This window comes from Tympanuchus pallidicinctus, unplaced genomic scaffold (genome assembly GCF_026119805.1).
Source record: "Tympanuchus pallidicinctus isolate F22 unplaced genomic scaffold, pur_lepc_1.0 scaffold12, whole genome shotgun sequence".
In the NCBI taxonomy this organism is placed as follows: domain Eukaryota; kingdom Metazoa; phylum Chordata; class Aves; order Galliformes; family Phasianidae; genus Tympanuchus; species Tympanuchus pallidicinctus.
This window is the reverse complement of record NW_026294637.1, coordinates 9,901,737-9,922,954: the sequence shown is the minus strand read 5'-3', so window position 1 is coordinate 9,922,954 and position 21,218 is coordinate 9,901,737. Positions and strand designations below refer to the sequence as shown.

The 21,218-nt window shown below is 37.5% G+C and overlaps 1 protein-coding gene across 2 annotated transcripts; it reads right to left on the bottom strand.

Annotated features, from left to right (window-relative positions):
• COPS2 (COP9 signalosome subunit 2) lies at positions 1-20,976 on the bottom strand. Of its 2 annotated transcripts, none has more exons than XM_052671782.1 (13): positions 20,846-20,976; positions 11,721-11,834; positions 10,658-10,735; positions 9,955-10,080; positions 8,516-8,626; positions 8,323-8,400; positions 7,265-7,439; positions 6,081-6,259; positions 5,863-5,915; positions 3,461-3,558; positions 1,954-2,036; positions 1,132-1,190; positions 1-753 (listed from the first exon to the last, which is right to left on the bottom strand). In XM_052671782.1, the coding sequence occupies exons 1-13, from the start codon at positions 20,897-20,899 to the stop codon at positions 609-611; spliced, it is 1,353 nt and encodes a 450-aa protein (XP_052527742.1). In that variant the 5' UTR covers positions 20,900-20,976; the 3' UTR covers positions 1-608. The 2 variants fall into 2 exon arrangements, with proteins under 2 accessions (XP_052527742.1, XP_052527743.1); XM_052671783.1 differs by having other exon boundaries at positions 8,516-8,605.
• Positions 20,977-21,218: the final 242 nt, after the last annotated feature.

Genomic DNA, 21,218 nt, shown 5'->3' with positions numbered 1-21,218 from the left:
TACAATCTCTGAACTGCACTGTTTATTTTGCTGCTTGAAACCTAAGTGACAGTATGCCACTGATTATGGGGTTTCTTCTAAACCTTTACTACACTGCAGGTACAGAAATATACGGACACATTTTTGGAGAATTGACATTTTTCAAAATGCAGCAAACATTTCAATTTATACATGAGAAAAGGAAGTGTTCAAAAGGGTATGCATTTCAAGTTATTGCAGGTTATTTCTGTGAGAATTTCTGCAAGTAAAACATGTTTTAAATTTAACCAACAGTAATGTGTCAGTGTATTTAAAATCATGACAAAAATCTTCTCTCTGGTCATTAACTGCCCTTTGACAAATTACTAGGATGTTGTATGTTTAGGGCAAGATGTCAATACAGCATAAATCCCGTGGCATTTTGGTTTTCTTCTGGAGATTAAAGCTGTTTTTTTCTTGGGATAAATGCAGCAGCAAAACACAAACCAGCTGATCAAAAAAGCACTTCTGCCATAACTCCAATAATTTCAGGGCACACCAACCGACAGTAGTTTTGCCATTCCCAGTTCTTTTAAGGTTTACATCACTGCACTGTTGCCTTAAGTACGTTTGTAAAAGCTTGTTTTCTGTTAGGCCAGTTTGCTGACTACAGCCTGGTTGAGAGAATTTAGTTGGTTGGTCCATTTATCTAACGCAGTATACCGTGCACCACCTCTCTTCTGATGATCCAGTTCTAGGAGCTGGTTGACTTGATCGATTCGGCCATGTATAGTGCTACAAGGGAACAAATGAACAGCCACAGTCACTAATGCACACAGCAATAGGAGCTGACAATAATCAAGAGGTAAAGCAAGAGGTCTTCTTATGTAAGAGGGAGACACTGCCTATTTAGTTGTCATTATGGCTAGAAAGCAAATTAAGTCACTGAGCAATTAATTCATTGGACAACCTGCCTAGCCATATAAAGTTCTTTTGGCTCACAAATTACAAATACACTTCACTTGTAAATCAAGCAAACCTGTAAAGTCAGCATCATTACCTTTTGGCTTAAGAGTCAAACAGTCTTGTTATAAAGCACAGAAATGCTGTCTTATTGCTTCTTATATACTTTGATTATTTCAAAGATCAGTAAACAAGAAAAAGAATACATACTTATCCAATATGCACTGCACAAGCAAGCTTTCCACATCAGCTACATCTATGTTTAATTCCTAAAAAAAAAAAAAAAAAAAAAAAAGAAAGAAGAAAAAAAAATGCCATTCTGTTTTGCAACATTAAATCCTTCCAGTGTTTATTTACATGTATATAATTTGGTTAGATTTCTGTTTCTTACTGTTTGAAAAAAATAATTCACCAGTGATCTGTCAAGCAAAAGATCTCCAGCCAAAATGAACATGGCCAACAATCTAGAGATCAGTAACCTCTCATAAAAGGCTGAAGAGGATAAAGAAAAAAATTTGGAAGCTTCAGAACAGTTCCTTTGTTGTATTTAAAATAAACACTTTTTTTGTTTTGTTTTAGATTTTGTTCTTTAGTGGTTAGAAAATGAAATCAATAGTTCCAGTCTTATAATGTGTTTACTCTGTTACCACAGTTCTCTAACTTTCACTAAAGATATCTGAAAATTATCTCCTGAACTAGAGAGATTAAAACTTGGATTTTTATGTCCATAAAATTTCGTAATTATGCAAATCTAACATTTTATATTTCTCTTCAGAAATGTTCTTTTCTACACCAAGTAGAACACAGTTATTGTGTACCATAGAAATATATCATAGTGCACATTATAAAAAGCATTGGGAAGATGCCTAAAATTTACACTTTCACACTACACAGCTGCCAGCAATACATCAGTATGACAATACAGTTTACATTATAGTTTAGATGTTCTATTCCTGGATACACTGTATTTAAGTGTTTTTATTCATAATTAATCATTTACTCAAGCAAATACAAGGCTCCACTGACACATACCTTAGAAATAAAAGGAATATGTATTCTTGTGTAAGGCTTAATTAATTTTATAAGCACTTGTGTTCTGATGTTTCGCAAAAGCTCTGTAAGAAAAAACAAAAGTATAATAACATCAGTACCTATTAAATGAAGATACAATGAAGAAAGAAGGCCTAAATACTGCAATGTAGGTGGTAGGTTGCAGGAAAGCACAGCAAACTAAAGATCCTTTTTTCTCAGGGGGCAGCATGGCAATACATAACTCTAGCATGTATAGATAGAGCTGAAAATTCTTTAAACAGGGAGCTATATATTCCTTGGTTAAAACCAGATTATTCAAACTAACTGTATGTCTGCCCCTCTAATTTGTGGCTGTATTATTTACATTGTACTAAAGTAAGAAGAGGCAAGCTTAAGGCTCTGAAATGGAAGCCTGCATACATTGAACTTCACGAGTAACATTCATATTTTAAGTCCAAGGTCAGAGCCAAATGGTATCATTACAATGAGGAGCAGAAGAATGATAAAACATAGCCTGTATGAAGTGACTGACTGTGGATAGGTACAATACCACAGTCAATGTTAAAGAAAGCTTGTATAAAATGAAAGCAGGAATTATCACTGTAAATTAAAGAAGCTAGATGGATCCTTAGCTAACAGGTAACACGAGGACTTTTTATATGATATTACTGAACACAAGATTATGTTTCCCAATAAAACAGAAAATACTAAAATAACAACAAAAGGTTCATAAACTCTGTAACTCTGAACATGCAGTCCATATCACTACAGACTAAAGAAAATGAATATCTTTTTCCCTGTGTATCACTAGTAGACTATATGTAAAGGGTGAATCCAGTCCTTGAATTCTATTGTCCTCCTTTTTTTGTCTGCCAGTTCTGTTAGACTCCTTTCTTAAGCATTCATTTCTCCTATCTCACCGTGTTTTCCTACAAGACTTTGAAGTTCACCAGTAGCCTGTACATAACAGCAGTAGACGTGTTATATTTAGTTTCCTCTGCTGTTTGCCATGTTCTCTTTTACAAACAAGAAGTGCAAGAAAACCAGGTCTTCGGATTTAACTCTTTCTCTCGAGTAGCTATCCAGCTAATTGATCTGGCAATACCAGAATTAGTTCTACTCTTGATGAAAAGAGCAGTGAGTTGAGACTGGACACTGTGTTCCAGGGGAGAGGCTTTTAAAAATCTCAGATATGTGGCAAATGCAGAGGATAACTTTTTTTTTTAACATGTGAATAGAACTAACAGCCATGCACTAGTGCACTTTGGTTTTCTTTAAATAGAGATAACTATGCATTCAACCATTGTTTTCAATATACACCTGGATGCACGTTGATCCTGATCAATATCAAGCTTGGAAACAGTAAAGGAATTGTCTATTGTCTATTGAGTAGCAATAACAAAAAATTCTCTTTCTGTCGAAGAGAAAGTAAACCATAACCAAGAAATAACAATAATAAAAACAGTAATAATAAAAAAAAAAGGACTGAAATAGCCTGCAAAAATACCTTCAATATGTTCCCTTATGAAGGGATCATCCATGATGTTGCTGTGATTTGTTTTCAGAATCTTCTCAAATTCAGTTATGTCGTTATTCTGATAGGCACTTCAGAAAAAGTGAGAGATTAACTTAATACTTTTAAAATTAAAACCAGACTCATTAAGGCTTCATTCTTCTTAAATTAATAGTAATAATAATAATAAGTATTAAGCATTGGTGAAAAACAACTACATTCAGAATCTTTATAAGGAAAAAAATATTTCAAGATGAAATGCTCCAGAAATGACCTTTCTCTATTTTCAGTTGTTAGCACTTACAAAACTTCACTGAGAACATTTAGTTCTTCTGTAAGTGTACTCTGTTTTCCAAATTGTTATACTTGAAAACAAAATAAACAGAAAACCCTAAAGTCTAAAACCAGCCAATTTTGGACAGCATAATTACTTGAAATTTGGCTTAATGAATCCTTATATTATGTAAAAACAACAACAACAAAATAAGTAAAGAGATTCCAGTTTGATTTTTTTTTATTTTTTATTTTTTAATTCTTCCTAGAATGTCTTCATTAAATTGAATTCTAAAAATACTGAAAGATAGAAGAAATGTCTGACTTATCAGGACTAATCATCACTAATTTTTGGCATATTACTGTTTAGATTCTTACGTATAGTGAATTTTTAGTTTAATTGCTCAATCTTGTTATTCAAGAAAAGGTTACAAAAACAATGTGGATTCAGACACCAATTATTGTTCAGTAGAGGCATCTCAGCATCATTTAAAGGTAGGAGTTATAACCACTGAAACAACATTTTTCTTGGCACATAATCATCTTACAATCCAAATCTATCATCTTTTCTTAAAGGAACATCTTTTCTTAACTGCAACTGGGACTGCCCACTGAAACAATGAAATTAATTAAGCTACAGGCTAGCAGCATTTAGCCTGAAAGACAAACTGATGGGTGCAGGTTTTCAATTTCTGCTTTGGATCTCCACCAAACATTTTATGAACAAATTCTATTCATGTTCTCTGTACATTTTCATCAAATGGTAAGAATTGACCCAAAAAGCCACCCCTTATTATCACGAAAAGGGACAACATAAAAACCGGTGACGTTCAAGGTGGAACTTCAGGAGTTTATGAAGAGTCATGAGTAGACTGGACTGTATCACATGAAACCAGTAACTGCACTTCAAAATTAAATGGTATCTCAGTTAAGCATATTCTATTGCTTCTTTCAAAAGTCTCTTTTTACTGTATGTAACACATTCAAGTTACCAATGTAGAGTACAAGAAGAATTAAAAACATAATTGTAGTGCTTGGAAATGATGTTTATCTTCTGCACATTTCTTATCTTAATTGCATTATTAAGTTTATAAAAGCAATTATACTCAAATGTCAAGATAAAAGATAAAAATTAGGAATATGAATAAAATCAGTTTGGGTAAGGCCATCTGGAGTTCCTTCTGTCTCAAACTCACACAAAACTATGAAAGCAAAGTAGAAAAGACATGTCTGAAGTGGAATTAATGGAAACATTCCCTTAACGAATTGCCAAACCATTTACTTATCATTATGTCAATAATGGATGAATATCCTCACTTTCAGAAATGATTTGTATGCATACACTGGTGCAGCACCACAGCAATATCACAGCAAGGTGATATGAGACTATTTCAAAATGTGAGCAAGCATTACTTCTTACAAATAAAGGTGGGAAGCTTTCCTATGTGGTGCTTTCTTTTTTTTATTATTTGATAAGGCAAAGAGCAGATGGAACAAGTTAGCTTCATACAGCACAGTATACAAAGGCTGCCTCAGTTCAATTTATTTTCCGTGATGATGTCAATACCCTCAGAGTTCTCAGTTGGCAGCTGTCTCTAAGAGGTAAAGAGGCACGCTTTTGATCTTCTTGTGCATTTAAAGGATGCTGGAGAACACCTGAAAAATTCATTTCATATTCCTAAATTATGAATGTCCTTTAGTAATCACAAAACGTCCAGGCATCCACTTATTCTACTGGCTTTAGTGTGAGATGTCAATCACCTCAGTTTATCACAAAGTCAGCCATGCCTGGAATTCAAATCACAGCATTAGGCAACAAAACTTTAAAGGAATTTGCCACTGCAGAAGAAAACTCAACTTAGCAGAAGATAAGAGCATGTTTCCATATTCCTACCTGGTACAGTACAGGTATCTAGGTATGTCATGGCAAACAAAAGTTGCTTTTAAAAAAAAAAATAATAATAATAATCACAACCACAAACAACCAACCTACAAGTACTTGTCCAATAACTGTTATAAGTGTTAGCTGTACAAAGAAAAGCCACCATTTAAAAAATTATTCCATTGCTGTCTGGATACTACAGGTGTTTTTTTTCTTTTCTCTGGAAAAATTAAAATCTTACCTTACTAAATTCGTCATTGCTAGAATCTCTGGATCATTTTTGTATGGTTTAGCCTACACAGAACAGAAAGCAAAACATGGATGTTCAGATTTTAAATATTTTTTTCCACTGTCGTCTTTTGGATAATATTCCTACAAAGTCAGAAAAGAAAAAAAAAAAGACAAAAAGAAAAAAAGAGGCAATAAACCTGAATGATTCAATCATATCTCTTGAAGTACCTCCTGAGAATCAAACGGATTTATTCCAGACTTCATCAGCATGTTTGCCAAGACCAAGTATTTTAAGCAAGTGGTTCTTCTGGGGCTCCCTGATTCATCATAATTCTTGAATGCTTCAAAAAAATCAGTATGTGCCTTTTCAAACTCTCCTTCTCTTAAGTGCATTTTGCCTCCACATTCTGAAAAGAAAACAGAGATGAAAAGAAAAAGGAACACTCTGTGCTTGTTGCTGACTGCAATAATTGTACTCAAGAGTTCCCCACTATTTCTAAATAGATTACTGAAATATTTTCAGGAGTCTTTTCATTCTCCAAAAAATCACTAGGAAAAAAACCCAAACACCAGAGCCTTCACATAAAGCTTTGCCATTTGAACAAACATCTTCTAAAGCAGAAAAATACAAAACCAACCCACACCATCAATCTAAAAGAACCCTAATCCTCACAGCCAGTAATTATTTTAACTTTATGTTAAAATATTATAAAAATTGAATTTATTTTGACTTTAAAGGTAATGTACTTCCTGTATTTCTGGAATTTTCTCAATATGTTGAGCAAAACTGTACAGGACAATTGAGAAACACTTCATTTCCCTTCATCTCTGAAGTACCCACTACTGCCAGATTGCCTGCTCAACAGTAAGGGAGAAGGCACACCAGCACTGTGGAGAAAGTTGTTTTTCTTTTTTTCAAAGACACACAGAAGAATTTCACTGTAATTCACCTTTACTGATAGTACCAATTTCAAACACATCTTCAAGTTCTTCAGCTTCTGACAAATCTCAGTGGAGCAAGACACTGCACAAATTTATTAAAGGTGACTACAGCATTAGCAACCCTCCAAGCCCTCTGCCTTTGTCCTTTGTTGTCTGCCATCAGTTCAAACAGATCAGGTCTTCCCATGTTCTTCTATTGCTTCATTCCTACCCTCAGTGTAGCTAACTGTCCTGCCTGGCTGAACAGTGCATCTGGTGCTTGGGCACAAGAGCAGCAAAGCTGGAAGTCCTACAGAAGGCAGTATTAAACGAGACCGGAGTCACAGCACTTGTAGTTCTTTATTCCCATTGGGTTTGCCTAACTACCAACCTACAGGATCCCTCTTCTTACTAGTTCAAGCTGTGAAAATACTAATTATCAGATTCTCATTACACTAATCTGCAACAAGTTAAATGAAAGATTCACTTGCCTCTGATAACTCCCATGATCAGTGGATGAGGAATAGCTGACTTGATGTGCAATGACTGTTCGTATAGTGCTTTAAGTTTCTTGTTATTTTTCTGTGCTGTATACATTTGAATTTCCAAAGCATAAATTTCCAATAGTTGAGTACCTTTTTTTAGATCATCTTCCCCATCATCAGTCTAGGATAGATTAAGCAATAAATAATGTGAAGTTTTCAGGGAACAGCAATTTCAATTTTATACTAATAGAAAACTCGTTAGTAAATACTGTCAGTAATTCTCTGATACAAAGATTTGCCTAGAAATTTGAAATACTGATATGAACACATACATAAAAAAACTAATACTGAAGGAAGTTATAGCTGGCTGAATTCCGATGCTTTTGCTTTATTAAAAGGCAGTATTTTTGTTTAACTGTTTTTCTTATCACAAATTAGTTCCCGAGTTCTGCTCTTCAATCTTTTCCTCTTTTCTTAAACAACAAAAAACAACGAACAGACAAACACACCACAACACTCACTTCAGTATACAAATGCAATGATTGATACAAATAAATAAATTCTTCTACTGCCTGTAACAGAACCATTTAACAGATCTTTATAACCTATTTTCCAGGCTACAGGAAGAAAGGGGGACAAACAGGCAGAGCAGGCTGATGGCTGTCTTTATTTTTCCCCCCTTCCAAATCAGAAAGTAAATGCTGTAGTTTCATACTGCATTGAAGCTCATTTGGAATCTTCACTATATTTGAAACTAAACGTCTATGGTTTTAGATTATTCCTATGTGTTTCTTCTTGCACCTGACTAAAATGAAATTTAATCAATAGTAGTTGTGAATTGCTTTTTAAAAATCATCCTTAAGTAAAGAATGAAACATCTTTCTCACTTTTAGTTCATATTATTAAACAGATAGCAAATGAGAACAAGCACAGTGTTTCTTTTCTCTGTACTAAAAAAGCTCAGCAACACATCTCAAATGCCAACAAAAGATATACTAAAAAATAAAAAAAATAAGAAAACCAACGCTGTTTACCAAGCTACAGTGATTAGAGTATAAAGGTACCTGGCATGACTGATGCAGCTGGCGTAAAATCTTTTGTAACTTCCCATATTCTTCTCGTTCTAAATATAATTTGCCAAGCTGTAATAAAAAAAAGTTAAAGTACTAAGATCTATTAAGATTTCATAATTATTGTATAAGTTTAGCTGAGGGTATCACAAAGAAAAGCAAAAAAAAAAAGAGTTACTTATTTTACCTTTGTATTTGTCTTAAACCACAATCTATCGTTCTTAGCATCTTTCAGAGCTTCAAGTGTTGTTTCATAGAATTCCTGAAGCAAATCCATCTGACATAAAAAATCAGAATTCTATAATTGTAAACAGCAAATTTGTACCTGTTAATAAAGTTAATCTGATCAAACTAAAACTGCATGCTTGAACTTCAAAATCAGAAAGATCTGCATCTTACTGAATTGTAAAGAGCTTCTTAAATAACAAAACTAAGTCAACTTGCTTTCATTATATCAAATAAATAACATTAGGAAGTATTCACATTTCAATATTTGCAGTCACCTTTCATGCTAGATGAATGTGAAAGCTACCTTACAGAAACCCATCTTATCTAACTAAGCAATATAAATTCTTACATTCTGTAGCAGAAGACAAACAATAACAGCTATTGCTGCTACTTAAAAAAAACTATTTACCAAAAAGGAAATAAATTTCTAGAGAGAAATGTTTGTGCCTTCTTTCTATACTACCAACACTGAGTGACAAAAAGCTCTATAGCACTATTTATTTGCTTAAGAAACAAACAAACAAAAACCTGACAACATCCAAAGTGGAAATTTAAGTACTGAGTGTGACCTTTAACAAAGGTTCTACAGAGAATGCATTAGTATTCTTTTTGGGATAACAAATTTGCAGCTATCAGTGAATTTGAATTGGAGTTCACAGCTCCAGACTGTCCTTCCAGATTTGGGTCCATGTGCACTTAGACCAAACTTGCTGACCTCTGCCAACAAGGTACAGTTCCAAGCCAATTCTTTAGACTTCAAGAGTAAACCAAATCATTCAAATATTAAACCTCCCTTTCCTATGAGCGGCAGGACAGGAAGGTTTGTGATGACAGAGGAATCATCCCCAATGACCAACGATCCTCCATATGCAGGTACTACTTCAAGGTAGAGCTCTCTCTTAATCTGTGCCACATTATAAAACAAAAGGAGCTCAGCTGTGTATCTGTAAACATGTACCTAACTTGCAGAGAATTCACAAAGATAAATTATATTTAATACCAGCACTTCACTGCAAAATTCCTCAAAGTGCTTCCCCCAATGGTAAAACACTACAAATTTTAATTGAAAAGGCAAAGTGTGTATTCACAAAGCTAAAAAATGTATTTACTTGTCAGCATAGAAGTTCTGGGTGAATAACATACATACATACATACATACACACACACACACACACACACACAAAATCAATCTACTTTAATTAGAAAGATGAATCTATGAAAAGTTGTGTGTTGATATAAAAGGGAAGTATATTCCAATATATAATGATAAACTCATACTGTAAATCCTCTCTAATACAATTAAAAAACCTCCAAACATCAGAGCACCATATACAAAGAAGTCCACAGTTGAGAATGCAAGAAGGAAAACTACCAAAATGGAAGAACTGATGATCTAACCTGTTTCGAAGTCGAGATATAATCAAGAATGGAATTGATGGATTTTTCAGAGTAATTCCTTGTGACTGCGCTTCGTATGTAAGTCAGTAGCTGTTTATATCTGTTCATCATTTCAGGAAAGTTAGTCTATGAAGAAAAACACAATTACATCATTTTTGCCTTAATGGTTAAAACCTGGATTACATCTTGCACATACAAGAAACAATGCCTAGCAGACAGATTATGTGATGGTGTTTGCTGTGAGGAACTTTTACTTCACTGCTTTATTCCTAAGTGGCAAAATCAAGAATAACTTGAGTAAAGCCACATAAAATAGACATCTAAAATATTTGTCTCAAGTGGGAAAATAGAGTTGGCTGTACAACTGTTTGAACTGTTGCACACGCACCGTAAAAACATTTTTCACTTATTTCGACATGTAGTGAAGTACCTACATAGAATACAATTATTGAGATACAACGTTAGCAGTCTGAAAGGGCTTGATACCCCAGGACAGCAACGGCTGAGCCTCAGACTCTCAAAAGAGTCTTAGCCAACAACTGTACTTGTTTTGCATTCTTTTTGCCATTGACTTGCAACCACCACGTATACTGAAGACTGCAAAAAGAAGTTATGCACAGTCATAATTTTGAATAAGACTATAAGGCCTCCAGATCAAATTTGTATTTATGCTGTTTATTCAAGCAATAGCTGTAATTCCTACCAATTTAAAGTTTATTTTAATCATCTGTTTCAGAGCTTTGAATCCCCATTCTCCTTTTTCACCTTCGAGCTCCAAAACCTGAAATAGAAAAAATTTTAAAACAGTATTTATTAAAACTTTATTGAAACGTGAATTGACTTGCATCCCCTTTTAAAATGCACATATCCCATAAAAGCATTTCCCCCCACAATGTCATTCTGCACAAAGTAGTGATTTACTTTGTTCTTCAATTCTACTTTTTCAATATTACTAAGGAAATTAAGAGAGGATATGTCTCATAAATTTTCACATCTTACCTGAGGTGTGGATGGCAAATTGTTATTTACAGTTGTGTTGCTGCTAATATCAAATACTAACCTTTACTGCTATTCCATGAGAACATACAGAAAAAGTTGTAAGAGACACCGAAACTGACTCAAACTATCCTGTAACAAAATTACTTTAAAAGTGTTCACTTGGGATTGCCATACGTTCTTCACATATCATGAAGTTTCTAGGCAGGAATCTTTAACATAGCATAGTTAACTGAAGAATTTGCAAATAAACATTTTATAAATAAATAAATACAATTTTTTCAAAGTCATCTAATGTATTGCTTTCTGGTGACAGATTGAAAACTTAAAACTAACACCAAGGAAAGAAACTCTGTGTCATTCAGAATTTATACATGCAAACCTTGGATTCAGACAGCAAACCAAAAACAACACATTATGTAAGACCCAGGGGAAAATGCCACGTCATTTAAAAAAAAAAAAAAAGGATTTGTTTTTTAAACTTGGCACACAAAACAACACTTAGGTTAATTAACTGACTAAATTCTGAAGATTGGTGCTGTAATTAAATAGCACTCTCCTGTCCTATGGATGCTCCCTAAGCATGATCCTGAAAGGGAGTCAGCCAGGAATCCAAGTAGGCCAATGATAAGCTTAGCACATTAGAAAGTTAAAATACAAACATGACCCTTATAATTCCAGAAAGTAACTCAAATTGTAAGCAAGTATTTTAAAATACCATACTTGCAGGCTAAATAATCACAGTAAAAGAGAATATATTTAAAAAAAACCTTCTGAAAACTGCTTAGTGCTGCTTTTGGATCATCTTCCTTCAAGGCTTTGGAATTGTAGTATTGATTCTCCAGATCCACATTGGGTTCAGAATTACTGTCCTCTGAATATTCCTACATTCGGTTAAAAAAAGAAAAAAAAAAGAAAAAAAGAAAAATTAACATTTGGAACATTCACTGAAAACGGATAAATAACAGTGAGACGGATTGTTCAAACTGACATGGAACGACTACATACTAAAATCTTTAGTTCCAAAGCCTAAGAATGAACTCTGATGACAACGTTCTCTTACCCCACTACCAGGCCAGCTTCCCATCCACCAACACTTGCCTCTCAACAGATTTGTTTCCGCAGTAATGAACTCACAGCTCCACCACCTTTGCCTTCATGACAAGAACAGATGTACTATTAAAATTCAACTAATTCTGGTGTTTAAAGACAGACACCTAATAGCATGTGTCATTTCTGCATGGGGGAAGCAAACATGCTGGCCCCTAGGCTGCCAAGAGGTGCCCCGTTACATGACCTTTGCTATGTGCATGGAAGACGCTGGCTGAGCTGCTGCTCAAGTAATGATTCAGCAACAGAGAGTATAAAAAGCTTCTGTGAATCTCCAATCTGCCTTTTCACATCCTGAAGATTCATCCTCATTTCAGGAAATGGTAACAGTAACACCAGCTGCTGCTTCGCTGAGAAGCAGAAACTGATTGGGAAAAATGCTAAAAGACTGCCAGTGCAGGAGGGGATGAAGCAAAGGCACAACAATTCAATCAAACAATTACCCACCACTCACACCAGCAGCAAGTAAATTGAAAAACTTACTTCTAGTGTTACATTTTTTACACTAACAAAGTCAAATCTCAAATCATAATTTTGAGGTTTATATGACTCAATGATATCTGACAACTTTCAAGCCAACTTCCTTCTAAAGAGTGCTCAGCTATCAGCAGATGAACTGTTTAAGAGAACCTGTTTAAACCACAGAAGTTACTGCCATCAGAGTAACTTTCCCTTTTGACAGTATAAAACATGAATTTGGTTGCCCTTCTTTAAGCTGGCATTTCTTCTTTTATTGTACTTGCTCATCTGCACTACATATATTCTTTCACCCATTCATATATTGCTAATTGTTCCTTGAAAACTATAGAAGTGTTATAGAAGTTTTAAGTTCGCTCTCTAGTTTTCTTAAACTCCAATGGAAAAAATATGCAAACTCCCCGCTGACCCAAATGTTAACAAACACAGGCCTTGAGGAGTTCCTCCTCCAGCCTTCAGAACACATCTAATGTTTCCATTTGTCACATGCTGACAGGTTGCTCACCTGTGCACTTATTTACACTTACCCCAAGCATAGCACTCAGTAACAATCAACAGACTGAAAAGGCTAACGAATTCTCCCAGCCTGTTTCGTGCATTCCCCTTTTAAATACTGTCTATTCCAAAGAAAGCATGTAGTTTACGTCATTGGTGAGACTTTCCTTCTGGTTTGCTTATTTCTACCAATCGATCCAATGCTGAAGGAGCCATGCAGGAACACACTTACAAGGCCACCAGCTGTGGCACCTTCTGAAGGCTCCTACTGCCAAAGCTTAAACAAGCTGGCATTTAAGATGCATGCAATCAGTTGATGCCTTGTTTATACTACACCTGAACAAATACGAATATTTTTGGCAGAAGTATCTATTTATAAAGATAAAAGGAAGGCAAGCTGAATTAATTCCTTTTAGGAAGCTACGTGCCCTATAAGCCTACAGCCAGAAACATCTATGTTTTCATCTGGGCCCTGGCAGTGATTCTAGGTGTGGGCTCAAGCATGGAGCCCCTTCTCACATCATTTCTCTTAATGCTACTTAAGTATTCCATAAAACTATTTTCATTCTTTATTATGTATTAATATTCTAATAAGTGGTAATTTTAGAGATTAACTTCTCCTAATGGAATCACTTTGAAATGCATCAAAGGAAATGTTCTATGCTCTCATCATTGCATTTTTCCTTTACTTGGATGACTCTTCGCCTCATATTAAATTTAAGATCTTGATATTGCCTCAAAGCTCTAAGGGAGACAGAGCTTTCTGATCTCCTGAAAAGCTCTTCTTAATGGCAGACACTCCTAAAAACAGCTGGAGGAGGCCCTGCATTGGAATCCTTTGCAATCTGAAAGTGAGAATTCACACTGGAGTTCACGCTGGAAGCAGTGCTTGCTCCTGAGTGTGGTTGAGCTTGTTCTGAAGTAGTTTGTTAGCAGGGACGCATCTATCTGTGAAAGCTGCCCTAGGGAGGACGTGGCACAATGGGTTACGTACACCTTGACAAGTATTCCAGACAATTTAGCTTCTACAGGTACACCTACAGGTTTGCCTGCTATTTCATGTGAATTAACCTTACTGAACACTTTTAGAGTAACAGCTCTTACATTTGTCAGCAGTAGGCATCAAGTACCATGCTTTAAGAAAGACAGGAAAAATGCCATCTCCACATAATGAGTAAGGGCACTTCTTACATCTTACATCCTTTACATCCTGTAAAGCCAAGGAATAACACAATAAAACTCATTTATTGGATGCTGAACTTAACAATAAGATGATCAAGTTTCATTAATACTTGTATTATTGTTAACAGCCTTAGAGTAAAACAAAAACAAACAAACAAAAAACCCAGCAACTAAGGCACTTACTTTAAAAGGTCTATTTAGAATTAATGGTTGTGAAGAAAACCTTTAAATCATGCTGAACTAAGTATGAAACGATAGAGTGAACCTATAGACAATCAAAACCAAGAAGATCAGCCATTAAGATGCTACATCTTAATTTAAACATCAATGTTAGTTATGCTGATCAGTTCAGAAGGAGCAACACTGTCTTCTACTGATGCAGAGACGGTTTAACGGTATGGAATGAATGCAAGAACATTCAGCTTTTGCCAAAAGCAGAAGTGTGAAGCTGCCTCTTCAAAGTTCAGACTAAGAAAAAAAGATACATTTTCTTCTCAATGCCAAAACCAGAAACTCTGAATTCTTTGAACAATAAATTCTGATACTGAAAACCCAACCTTTCCTCACCCTCTGACTGCCCTGCATTCTAGCTGAACTTCCGCAGTTCAACACCTTGCATAGTAAAGGACATCCATCTTTGTAACTTCAATATACAAAAGCACTCCTATTACTCGTGCTACATTTTAGCTCCAGTCAGTGTTAAAAGTAAGCCTCAGAGTTTTTTAATGAAGATCTTGGTAACATTTTTAAATGAGCATCAATATCATCACAACAAATAAAAGCAAATGAAACCTAACTATGCAGGTTTCTGAGAACTGATCTTAGAAATCCCCTCCTGTGAGGAACAAAACAAAGAAGTGCTTTATTAATTTATTACTATTAATGAGATTATAAAGCCCTGATACAGCTTAAAAAGACCTGCAGCTAAAAAATAGCTATGGAATTACTAAGTATCATTCCACTACAAATATCAGTTATAGACAATCCGACCCTATCAGCCCACTTTTTAGGGAAGAAAAATTACTACATCAGTTCATTTGTAATGTAGATAAGACCTCTGCCAGGGATGCAGTTCTTTAGTTTTAATAGAAGTTATACTGGTACCAAGGAACTAATTTAATTTACAGGTCTTCATTGCACTGAGCTTTTGCCAAATTCATCTCATCACACTGTTAAAATACTAAGCCTTGGCTTGTAGGATGAACACGCGCAGAAGACAATTCACCTGACAGCTTTAAATATTTTGTTTACAGCACAGATTCACTCTCAATTTCCCCAGCAGCAAAGGCAGGTTGGCATTAGGTTAGTGCCTCACTACCCTCTTTTCATTCCTGCTCCCAGCGCTCCCCTTCCCCTTCAACATTTTATGCTGTGCAAGTCCTGGATGATGCCTCACTGTGCCTGGGCTCAGAGAACAGGTCCACTGACGTTCAATGGCCAGGGAGGGTGAGAAAATGAGCTGTGGTTGCAGCGGGAGCCTCAGTGAATGCAGGCTTGAGATTCCAGCAAGCTCTCAAAGCACGGTCCTGCTCCTCACCGACAGCATGCACACGAGCCTGGGGACGTTCACTCCACGCTGGTGACTGTAACAGCTCTTTGTGGCATGCAGGCAGTGACACACCAACCTGATAGCAAAGTGTGCACAAAAGCAAAGAAATTGGCATTTTGTGAAAACAGCCTTTAATTAGCTACTGATTTTCCTCTCTTGCCCAAGGCACTTCTCCATACGTTTACACGTGGAGCAGCAATCTGAGCTGTTCCTTCCCATACATTGCTCAGCTAGCTGCATGGGGACCACACTCCTCTGCAGATCTGTTTTTGGAAAAGGGAAAGTCACTGTGTGGAGAATTACTTTCCACACACACACAATACAGAGAGTTCTAGTTCTGTAGAAATGTGCCTTTTTAAGCATTGTTAACAACAATGTCCTTCTTACTGTCATTTTCAATTGCTGGTGACTTTACCAAATTTCAACCATTGGACTGATCCAAAGTATTCTTTTTTGTGAAGTTCAATTGTTTCTGAGAACAAGTCTGGTAAAAATTTGATTTTACTTCAACTAACTCTGTTTCATAACCATGGCATTTAGGAGGTCTACAAACTCATTTGGAGCAGGATCTGATATTTCACAACAGCGCGAGTGATGTGGGTTCGGTTTGTTGCTGCTGTTGCCCTTTGATTTTGTTTTGTTTTGTTTTTTTCTTAAACACAAAAATGCCCAAATGAGGCCAACTGAAGAAAGCCTTGAAAATAACTGCTCAATACATTATTCTCTTAGCTTGCCAGCACGATTTCCTGAACATTTAATCTAAAATGAACACAGAGCTCAATGCATCCATCCCAAGACTGATCAACCAAACACAGTGGTCCTTGGCATCAGGGTGACAAGCGAAGAACAGTTTCTATGTGCATTGGCCAGAGTGGACACTTGGATATAAAGAAATAAATGAGAACGGGGCGAAAAAAAAGAAAAGAAAAAAAAAAGAAAGAAGAGGGAAAAAACAGAACAAACCATGAAGGTAAAAACAACAGCGATCTGTGCCATAAGTCTGCAACTGCTCAACCACGCATTGGCAGCCCTGCTTTTCTTTTCTACATTCCAGGTCTCTGAAATCCTCTGCTCCTCCTCGCTACCTCTGCGAGTCATCCAGTGCCTGCTGGCTCACACCATGCGGGTAACAGCCGGTTACTGACACCAGGAACGATTAGGCTGTGCAGCCAGTCATTTGCAATAGGGTCAGTACAGCTCTACTGAGCGACTGCTTCTGCCTTTGTGTTATCTTTTCAAGCAGAGCTTGAGAGATGCACAGAAATGAGACAGGAGACTTCAGAAAGAAAAAATGGCATTATGACACGTAAGCAGTATCTGAAATAAGTGCCTTTTTTCCTACAGCTACCGCACAGCTCTCCTCTAATTCTGGGCATCCTTTTCTAGGAGCCTGGCAGCTAACTTACTTATGTTTAACACAGAACTGCCCCTCAGGTCCTGGGGAGCTCACTTCTCAGCAAAGTGCTAAATACTTTCTCTAAAATAGTCACCATAATAATAATCAGAACTTACATCAAGGTTACCACGATTCACAAAGAAAAAATTTACTCACTAGTTATTCTCATCCTCTTTGCCTCAATACTTTCGTATAAGACATCATAGGGATGAGAAAAAAAAAAGCCCTAAATATATTGATTCTGTGCTTATGAGTGAATCTAAAGAGAATGCATAAAATGGAACATCAGCACACACACTGAATCCATGTGAAATATGAAATGGTAATGAATTCAAAGAACAGTGAATCCCATGTCGTTTGTGAAATGCACAGAATGCTTTTTTAAAATCACATATTAATGTAATTAAATATAACAAAGAAACAGAAGAGTATAAACAGGACCTGCCCAATTTGGTATTTCCCTAGCTATGCAAGTTAGGTTTTGCTGCCTCTTGTTTGCATTATAACTAACACACGTAGTTTTTTCAGTGACGGAAATACTGAAACACAAGCACTGGGAAGAGGTGACAATCCACTCAAAATTTCAACTCTATCTATTAAAAATACATCAAAGTAAGGCAGGATATTTTCCATCTGCTGATGAGAGTGCTTATAAAGTTTGATAGCATATAGAAATTTCTTCTGAAATGGGTTTATGCTTCCTAGAGCTAAAAAGAAAGAGTGAGCCAATTCAAGCTTACTACCTGTCTGACAGCCTGAAATAAAACGTACAACTGCAAATTTCTTAATATTGCCACAGTCTGAAAAGGGAATCTGCAAGTCATGAATCTGTAACAACTTCCCTGGAACGAGAACAGACAGCTCTTCATGCAAACTGTACAGAGCTCTTCTGCTGAAGTCACTGAAATAATACAACAACAAACATAAACACACAAAGTTGCCCAGCAAACAGATTTGGCTACCTTCCCCTGATTAATTTTTAAATTGAATTTCAGCACACAATACGATGTCTTATTAACAGCATGACAGGCAAATCCTTCTTTGCATTTAAAGCAAAACAAAATTAAAGAGGGATTACAGTAACTGTCAATGTGCTGTCATTGTGCCTGGAATTATCAGTTTCTAGAGGAAGGCTGAGTTCAGCATCAAAGTCAATTCTAAGCACAGCTTGCTGTCAGGGGCTGAGAACAGGAACGGTGGTTACAATGGTCCTTCCTTCTCTCTCCACCCTTCAGCTGAAACAAGTAGAATGAACTTGGGCTGAAATCATGTAAAGCCCCAAACAAACAATTAAAATTCAGTGGTTTTCCTAACAACCAGAAAACATTATCCTGTTTATTGAAGCATAAAGTGCAATAATCCGTGTTATAATCAAAGCTGTCAGCGTACACTATTAGCAAATTCTGAATCTAGCTTCATCCACCCATAAATAATTTTTTTTTTTTTTTTTGCTGATCTGCAGATTGCCAGCAGATAAAGTTAACTTCTATGACTGTGTAAGGTCACTTATAGGAAAAAAGTTCACTTTTAACTCAGCAGAAAACTAAGCAGAAATAATAGTAACGTACTGTTATTGTCATGTAATAGGACAGCCTTCAGTTGTTCGGCAGTGCAGCAACTGCTCTGATTAGGCAAAACCTACGATGAAGTTGGGAACGAGCTCAGCCTTCAGAATATCAGTTCACATTTTTTTCAGTTCGAGTACAAAACATTTGCATCCTTCAGGAAACATAACTGACTGTTTCTACACAGTCAGGTCAGAGCACATTTAAAGAGGAACAGTCATAACCACCTCTGACAAAATCAAAACTTTTTAGGGCTTTTTTTCCCTCCTTGGACATCTGATGTACTGCATTGTGACAACGTAGCTGTGTGTTCCTCTTACCAATAATTCTCCTCAATTCCTGCCTCTCTCTCCCTACTGGTAACAAAATACTAACACTCAGCTGTGCTCCTTTGTTTTCAATTCTGTGCTATTCTGTACATTGCCCTGTACTGTGCTCTTCTGTTTCCAAACTTCCTGCAGCATCACATACTCTGAAATGAGAGCTATGTACCCTCACACAGCCCTCTGTTCATTATTCATATCACCATGAAAGAAGAAACGAATCCCTGTCTTCATAAGAGGTTTACTCAACCATTTTCCAAAACAGTTTTGTTGGATGCTGCAATTACAGTCTCAAGCATGTCCGAAAACAACATCCAGTCACAGTTTGTTAATGTGAGAACAGAAACTAGTTCAGCTGAAGTATCTTTATTCTTAAATTATTCTGGGTTTTCTTTCCTTCATCTGTTACAAATCCAAACAAAATGGAAAAAAAAAAAAAAAAAAAAAAAGTTTTATTTAAAGATGCAGCTTAAGTATTCTTTGACATTTTACCTGAGAGTTATGCACTGAAAAGAAGTAGATATATTCTGAACTACCTGTAAATTCCAGAGTAGAGCCAATTAATGACAGCAGAAATGTTGTGCGAAAATTAGCTGCAGGAAAGGGCTGACATTTGCCACAAGCAAGAAGTTTTTCCAATAATGAAAAAAACACTTAACATGAGAAAAAGCATCAAACCAGCAACTATCCTCGGGAAAAACTTGACGTAACACGTTGTGAGCACAGAGCTGCACTACTTACTCAAAAACAGCGGATGGCTGCATTTAGAAACTGCAAAGTGTACCTCCAATGGTTTCTCTACACATCCAGTTCTCATGTTACGTATAGTCGACCCAAACTCTGTTTTTTGTTCATTTGACAGCATTGCATGAGAAAATAAACACAATTTTAAATCAGTCTGCAAATTTAACCACAAACTCTCCCATAAGCAGAGGCCTGGTGTTTTCAATGAAACTGCACTGCTGTAAATACAGGTTTAACTGAAGTAAATGACATATTGATTTGCAGTCCTCTGCTGCAGAGCTTTTGGAGAATGTCTCAATTCTAAAAAGCCATGCAAAGTTCAGAAAAGCAAAACAAACAAACACAACGACCCAAATGAAAACCAGAAGAGAAACAGCTGAACCTCAAGCCCCAATATGCAATGATGGCAACAACTGTAAATGACCAGAGAGCCCAGAACATATTTTGTTTTGAGTGACATTTAGTTTATTAACCTTCTCACAATGTCTGAGGGTCTTTTTTGTTTTGTTTTTGTTTCCCCATAGCAAAAAAGTGCTTTAAGTAAGGGAGAACCTTTAGTATAAATCCCATCACATTCCCATTTTATTTTTTTTTTCTGGATAAATCGGTCTGTCTGTCGCTAACCGCGAGCGGCCTTCTACTGTTATTTCCTTTTCAACCGTAAAAGCTTAGCATGAGACCTGATGTCAAAACGCCACACAACCAATCGGGCTCTCTGCAATTAGAGGAGCGAGCGGCTCGGCGTCAAAGCAGACACAACAAGTTCAGGACGGGCGCACCCCGGCGCTCTGGGGCCGCCGTGCGCCGCGCTCAAGCCGCGCAATTCCGCAGGCAGACACCGAAGCGAGCACCGGGGCCAGGCCCCGCGCGGTCAGCCCCGCCGCCCGCCGAGCAGCGGCCCGTACTCGCCGAGCCGGAGCGGAGCGCGGGGCCCGGCGGCCCGCGGCCTCCCCGGAGAGCGCAGCCCCTCCTGCCGGCGCGGGGCAGCGCCCGAGGCCGCTGAGCCCGCGAGGTCCCTGCGCCGCGCCCTCCGCTCCCCGCGTCCCGCCCTCACCAGGTCGTAGTCCTCCTCATCGTCGCACATGAAATCATCCTCCATGTCAGACATCTTGGCCGGAGGACGGGCGGGGGGAGGGAAGCGGCCGGCCCCTTCTCCCACAACCCCGCGCGGCGCCGCCCAATGCGGCTCCGCTCCGCCCGGCACCCGCCGTCGCGCGGGGGCGGCCGGAACGCGGCGGGTGCCGCCCGGCTTCCCGTGCGTGTGAGCGAGCGGCCGTGGCAACCGCGGGCGGCGGGCGGGGCCGGTGTTGCCCTGCCGGGTGTGAGGGCGGATGCCGCGGCACCGGGTTTGAAAAGCCCAAACCGAAGGGAAAAAGGAAAAAGAGCCTCAGGGTTGCGGAGCCGCCGGGCTCGCGGGAACATTACAG

Excerpts from the sequence above, each read along its gene's own strand:
- COPS2 (XM_052671782.1), bottom strand. The coding sequence starts at position 20,899 with ATGTCTGACATGGAGGATGATTTCATGTGCGACGATGAGGAGGACTAC. Across the intron at positions 10,081-10,657 it reads TTAAAATAAACTTTAAATTG|ACTAACTTTCCTGAAATGAT; the intron begins GTAGGAATTACA and ends TTTTCTTCATAG. Across the intron at positions 5,916-6,080 it reads ATCCGTTTGATTCTCAGGAG|GCTAAACCATACAAAAATGA; the intron begins GTACTTCAAGAG and ends TGTTCTGTGTAG.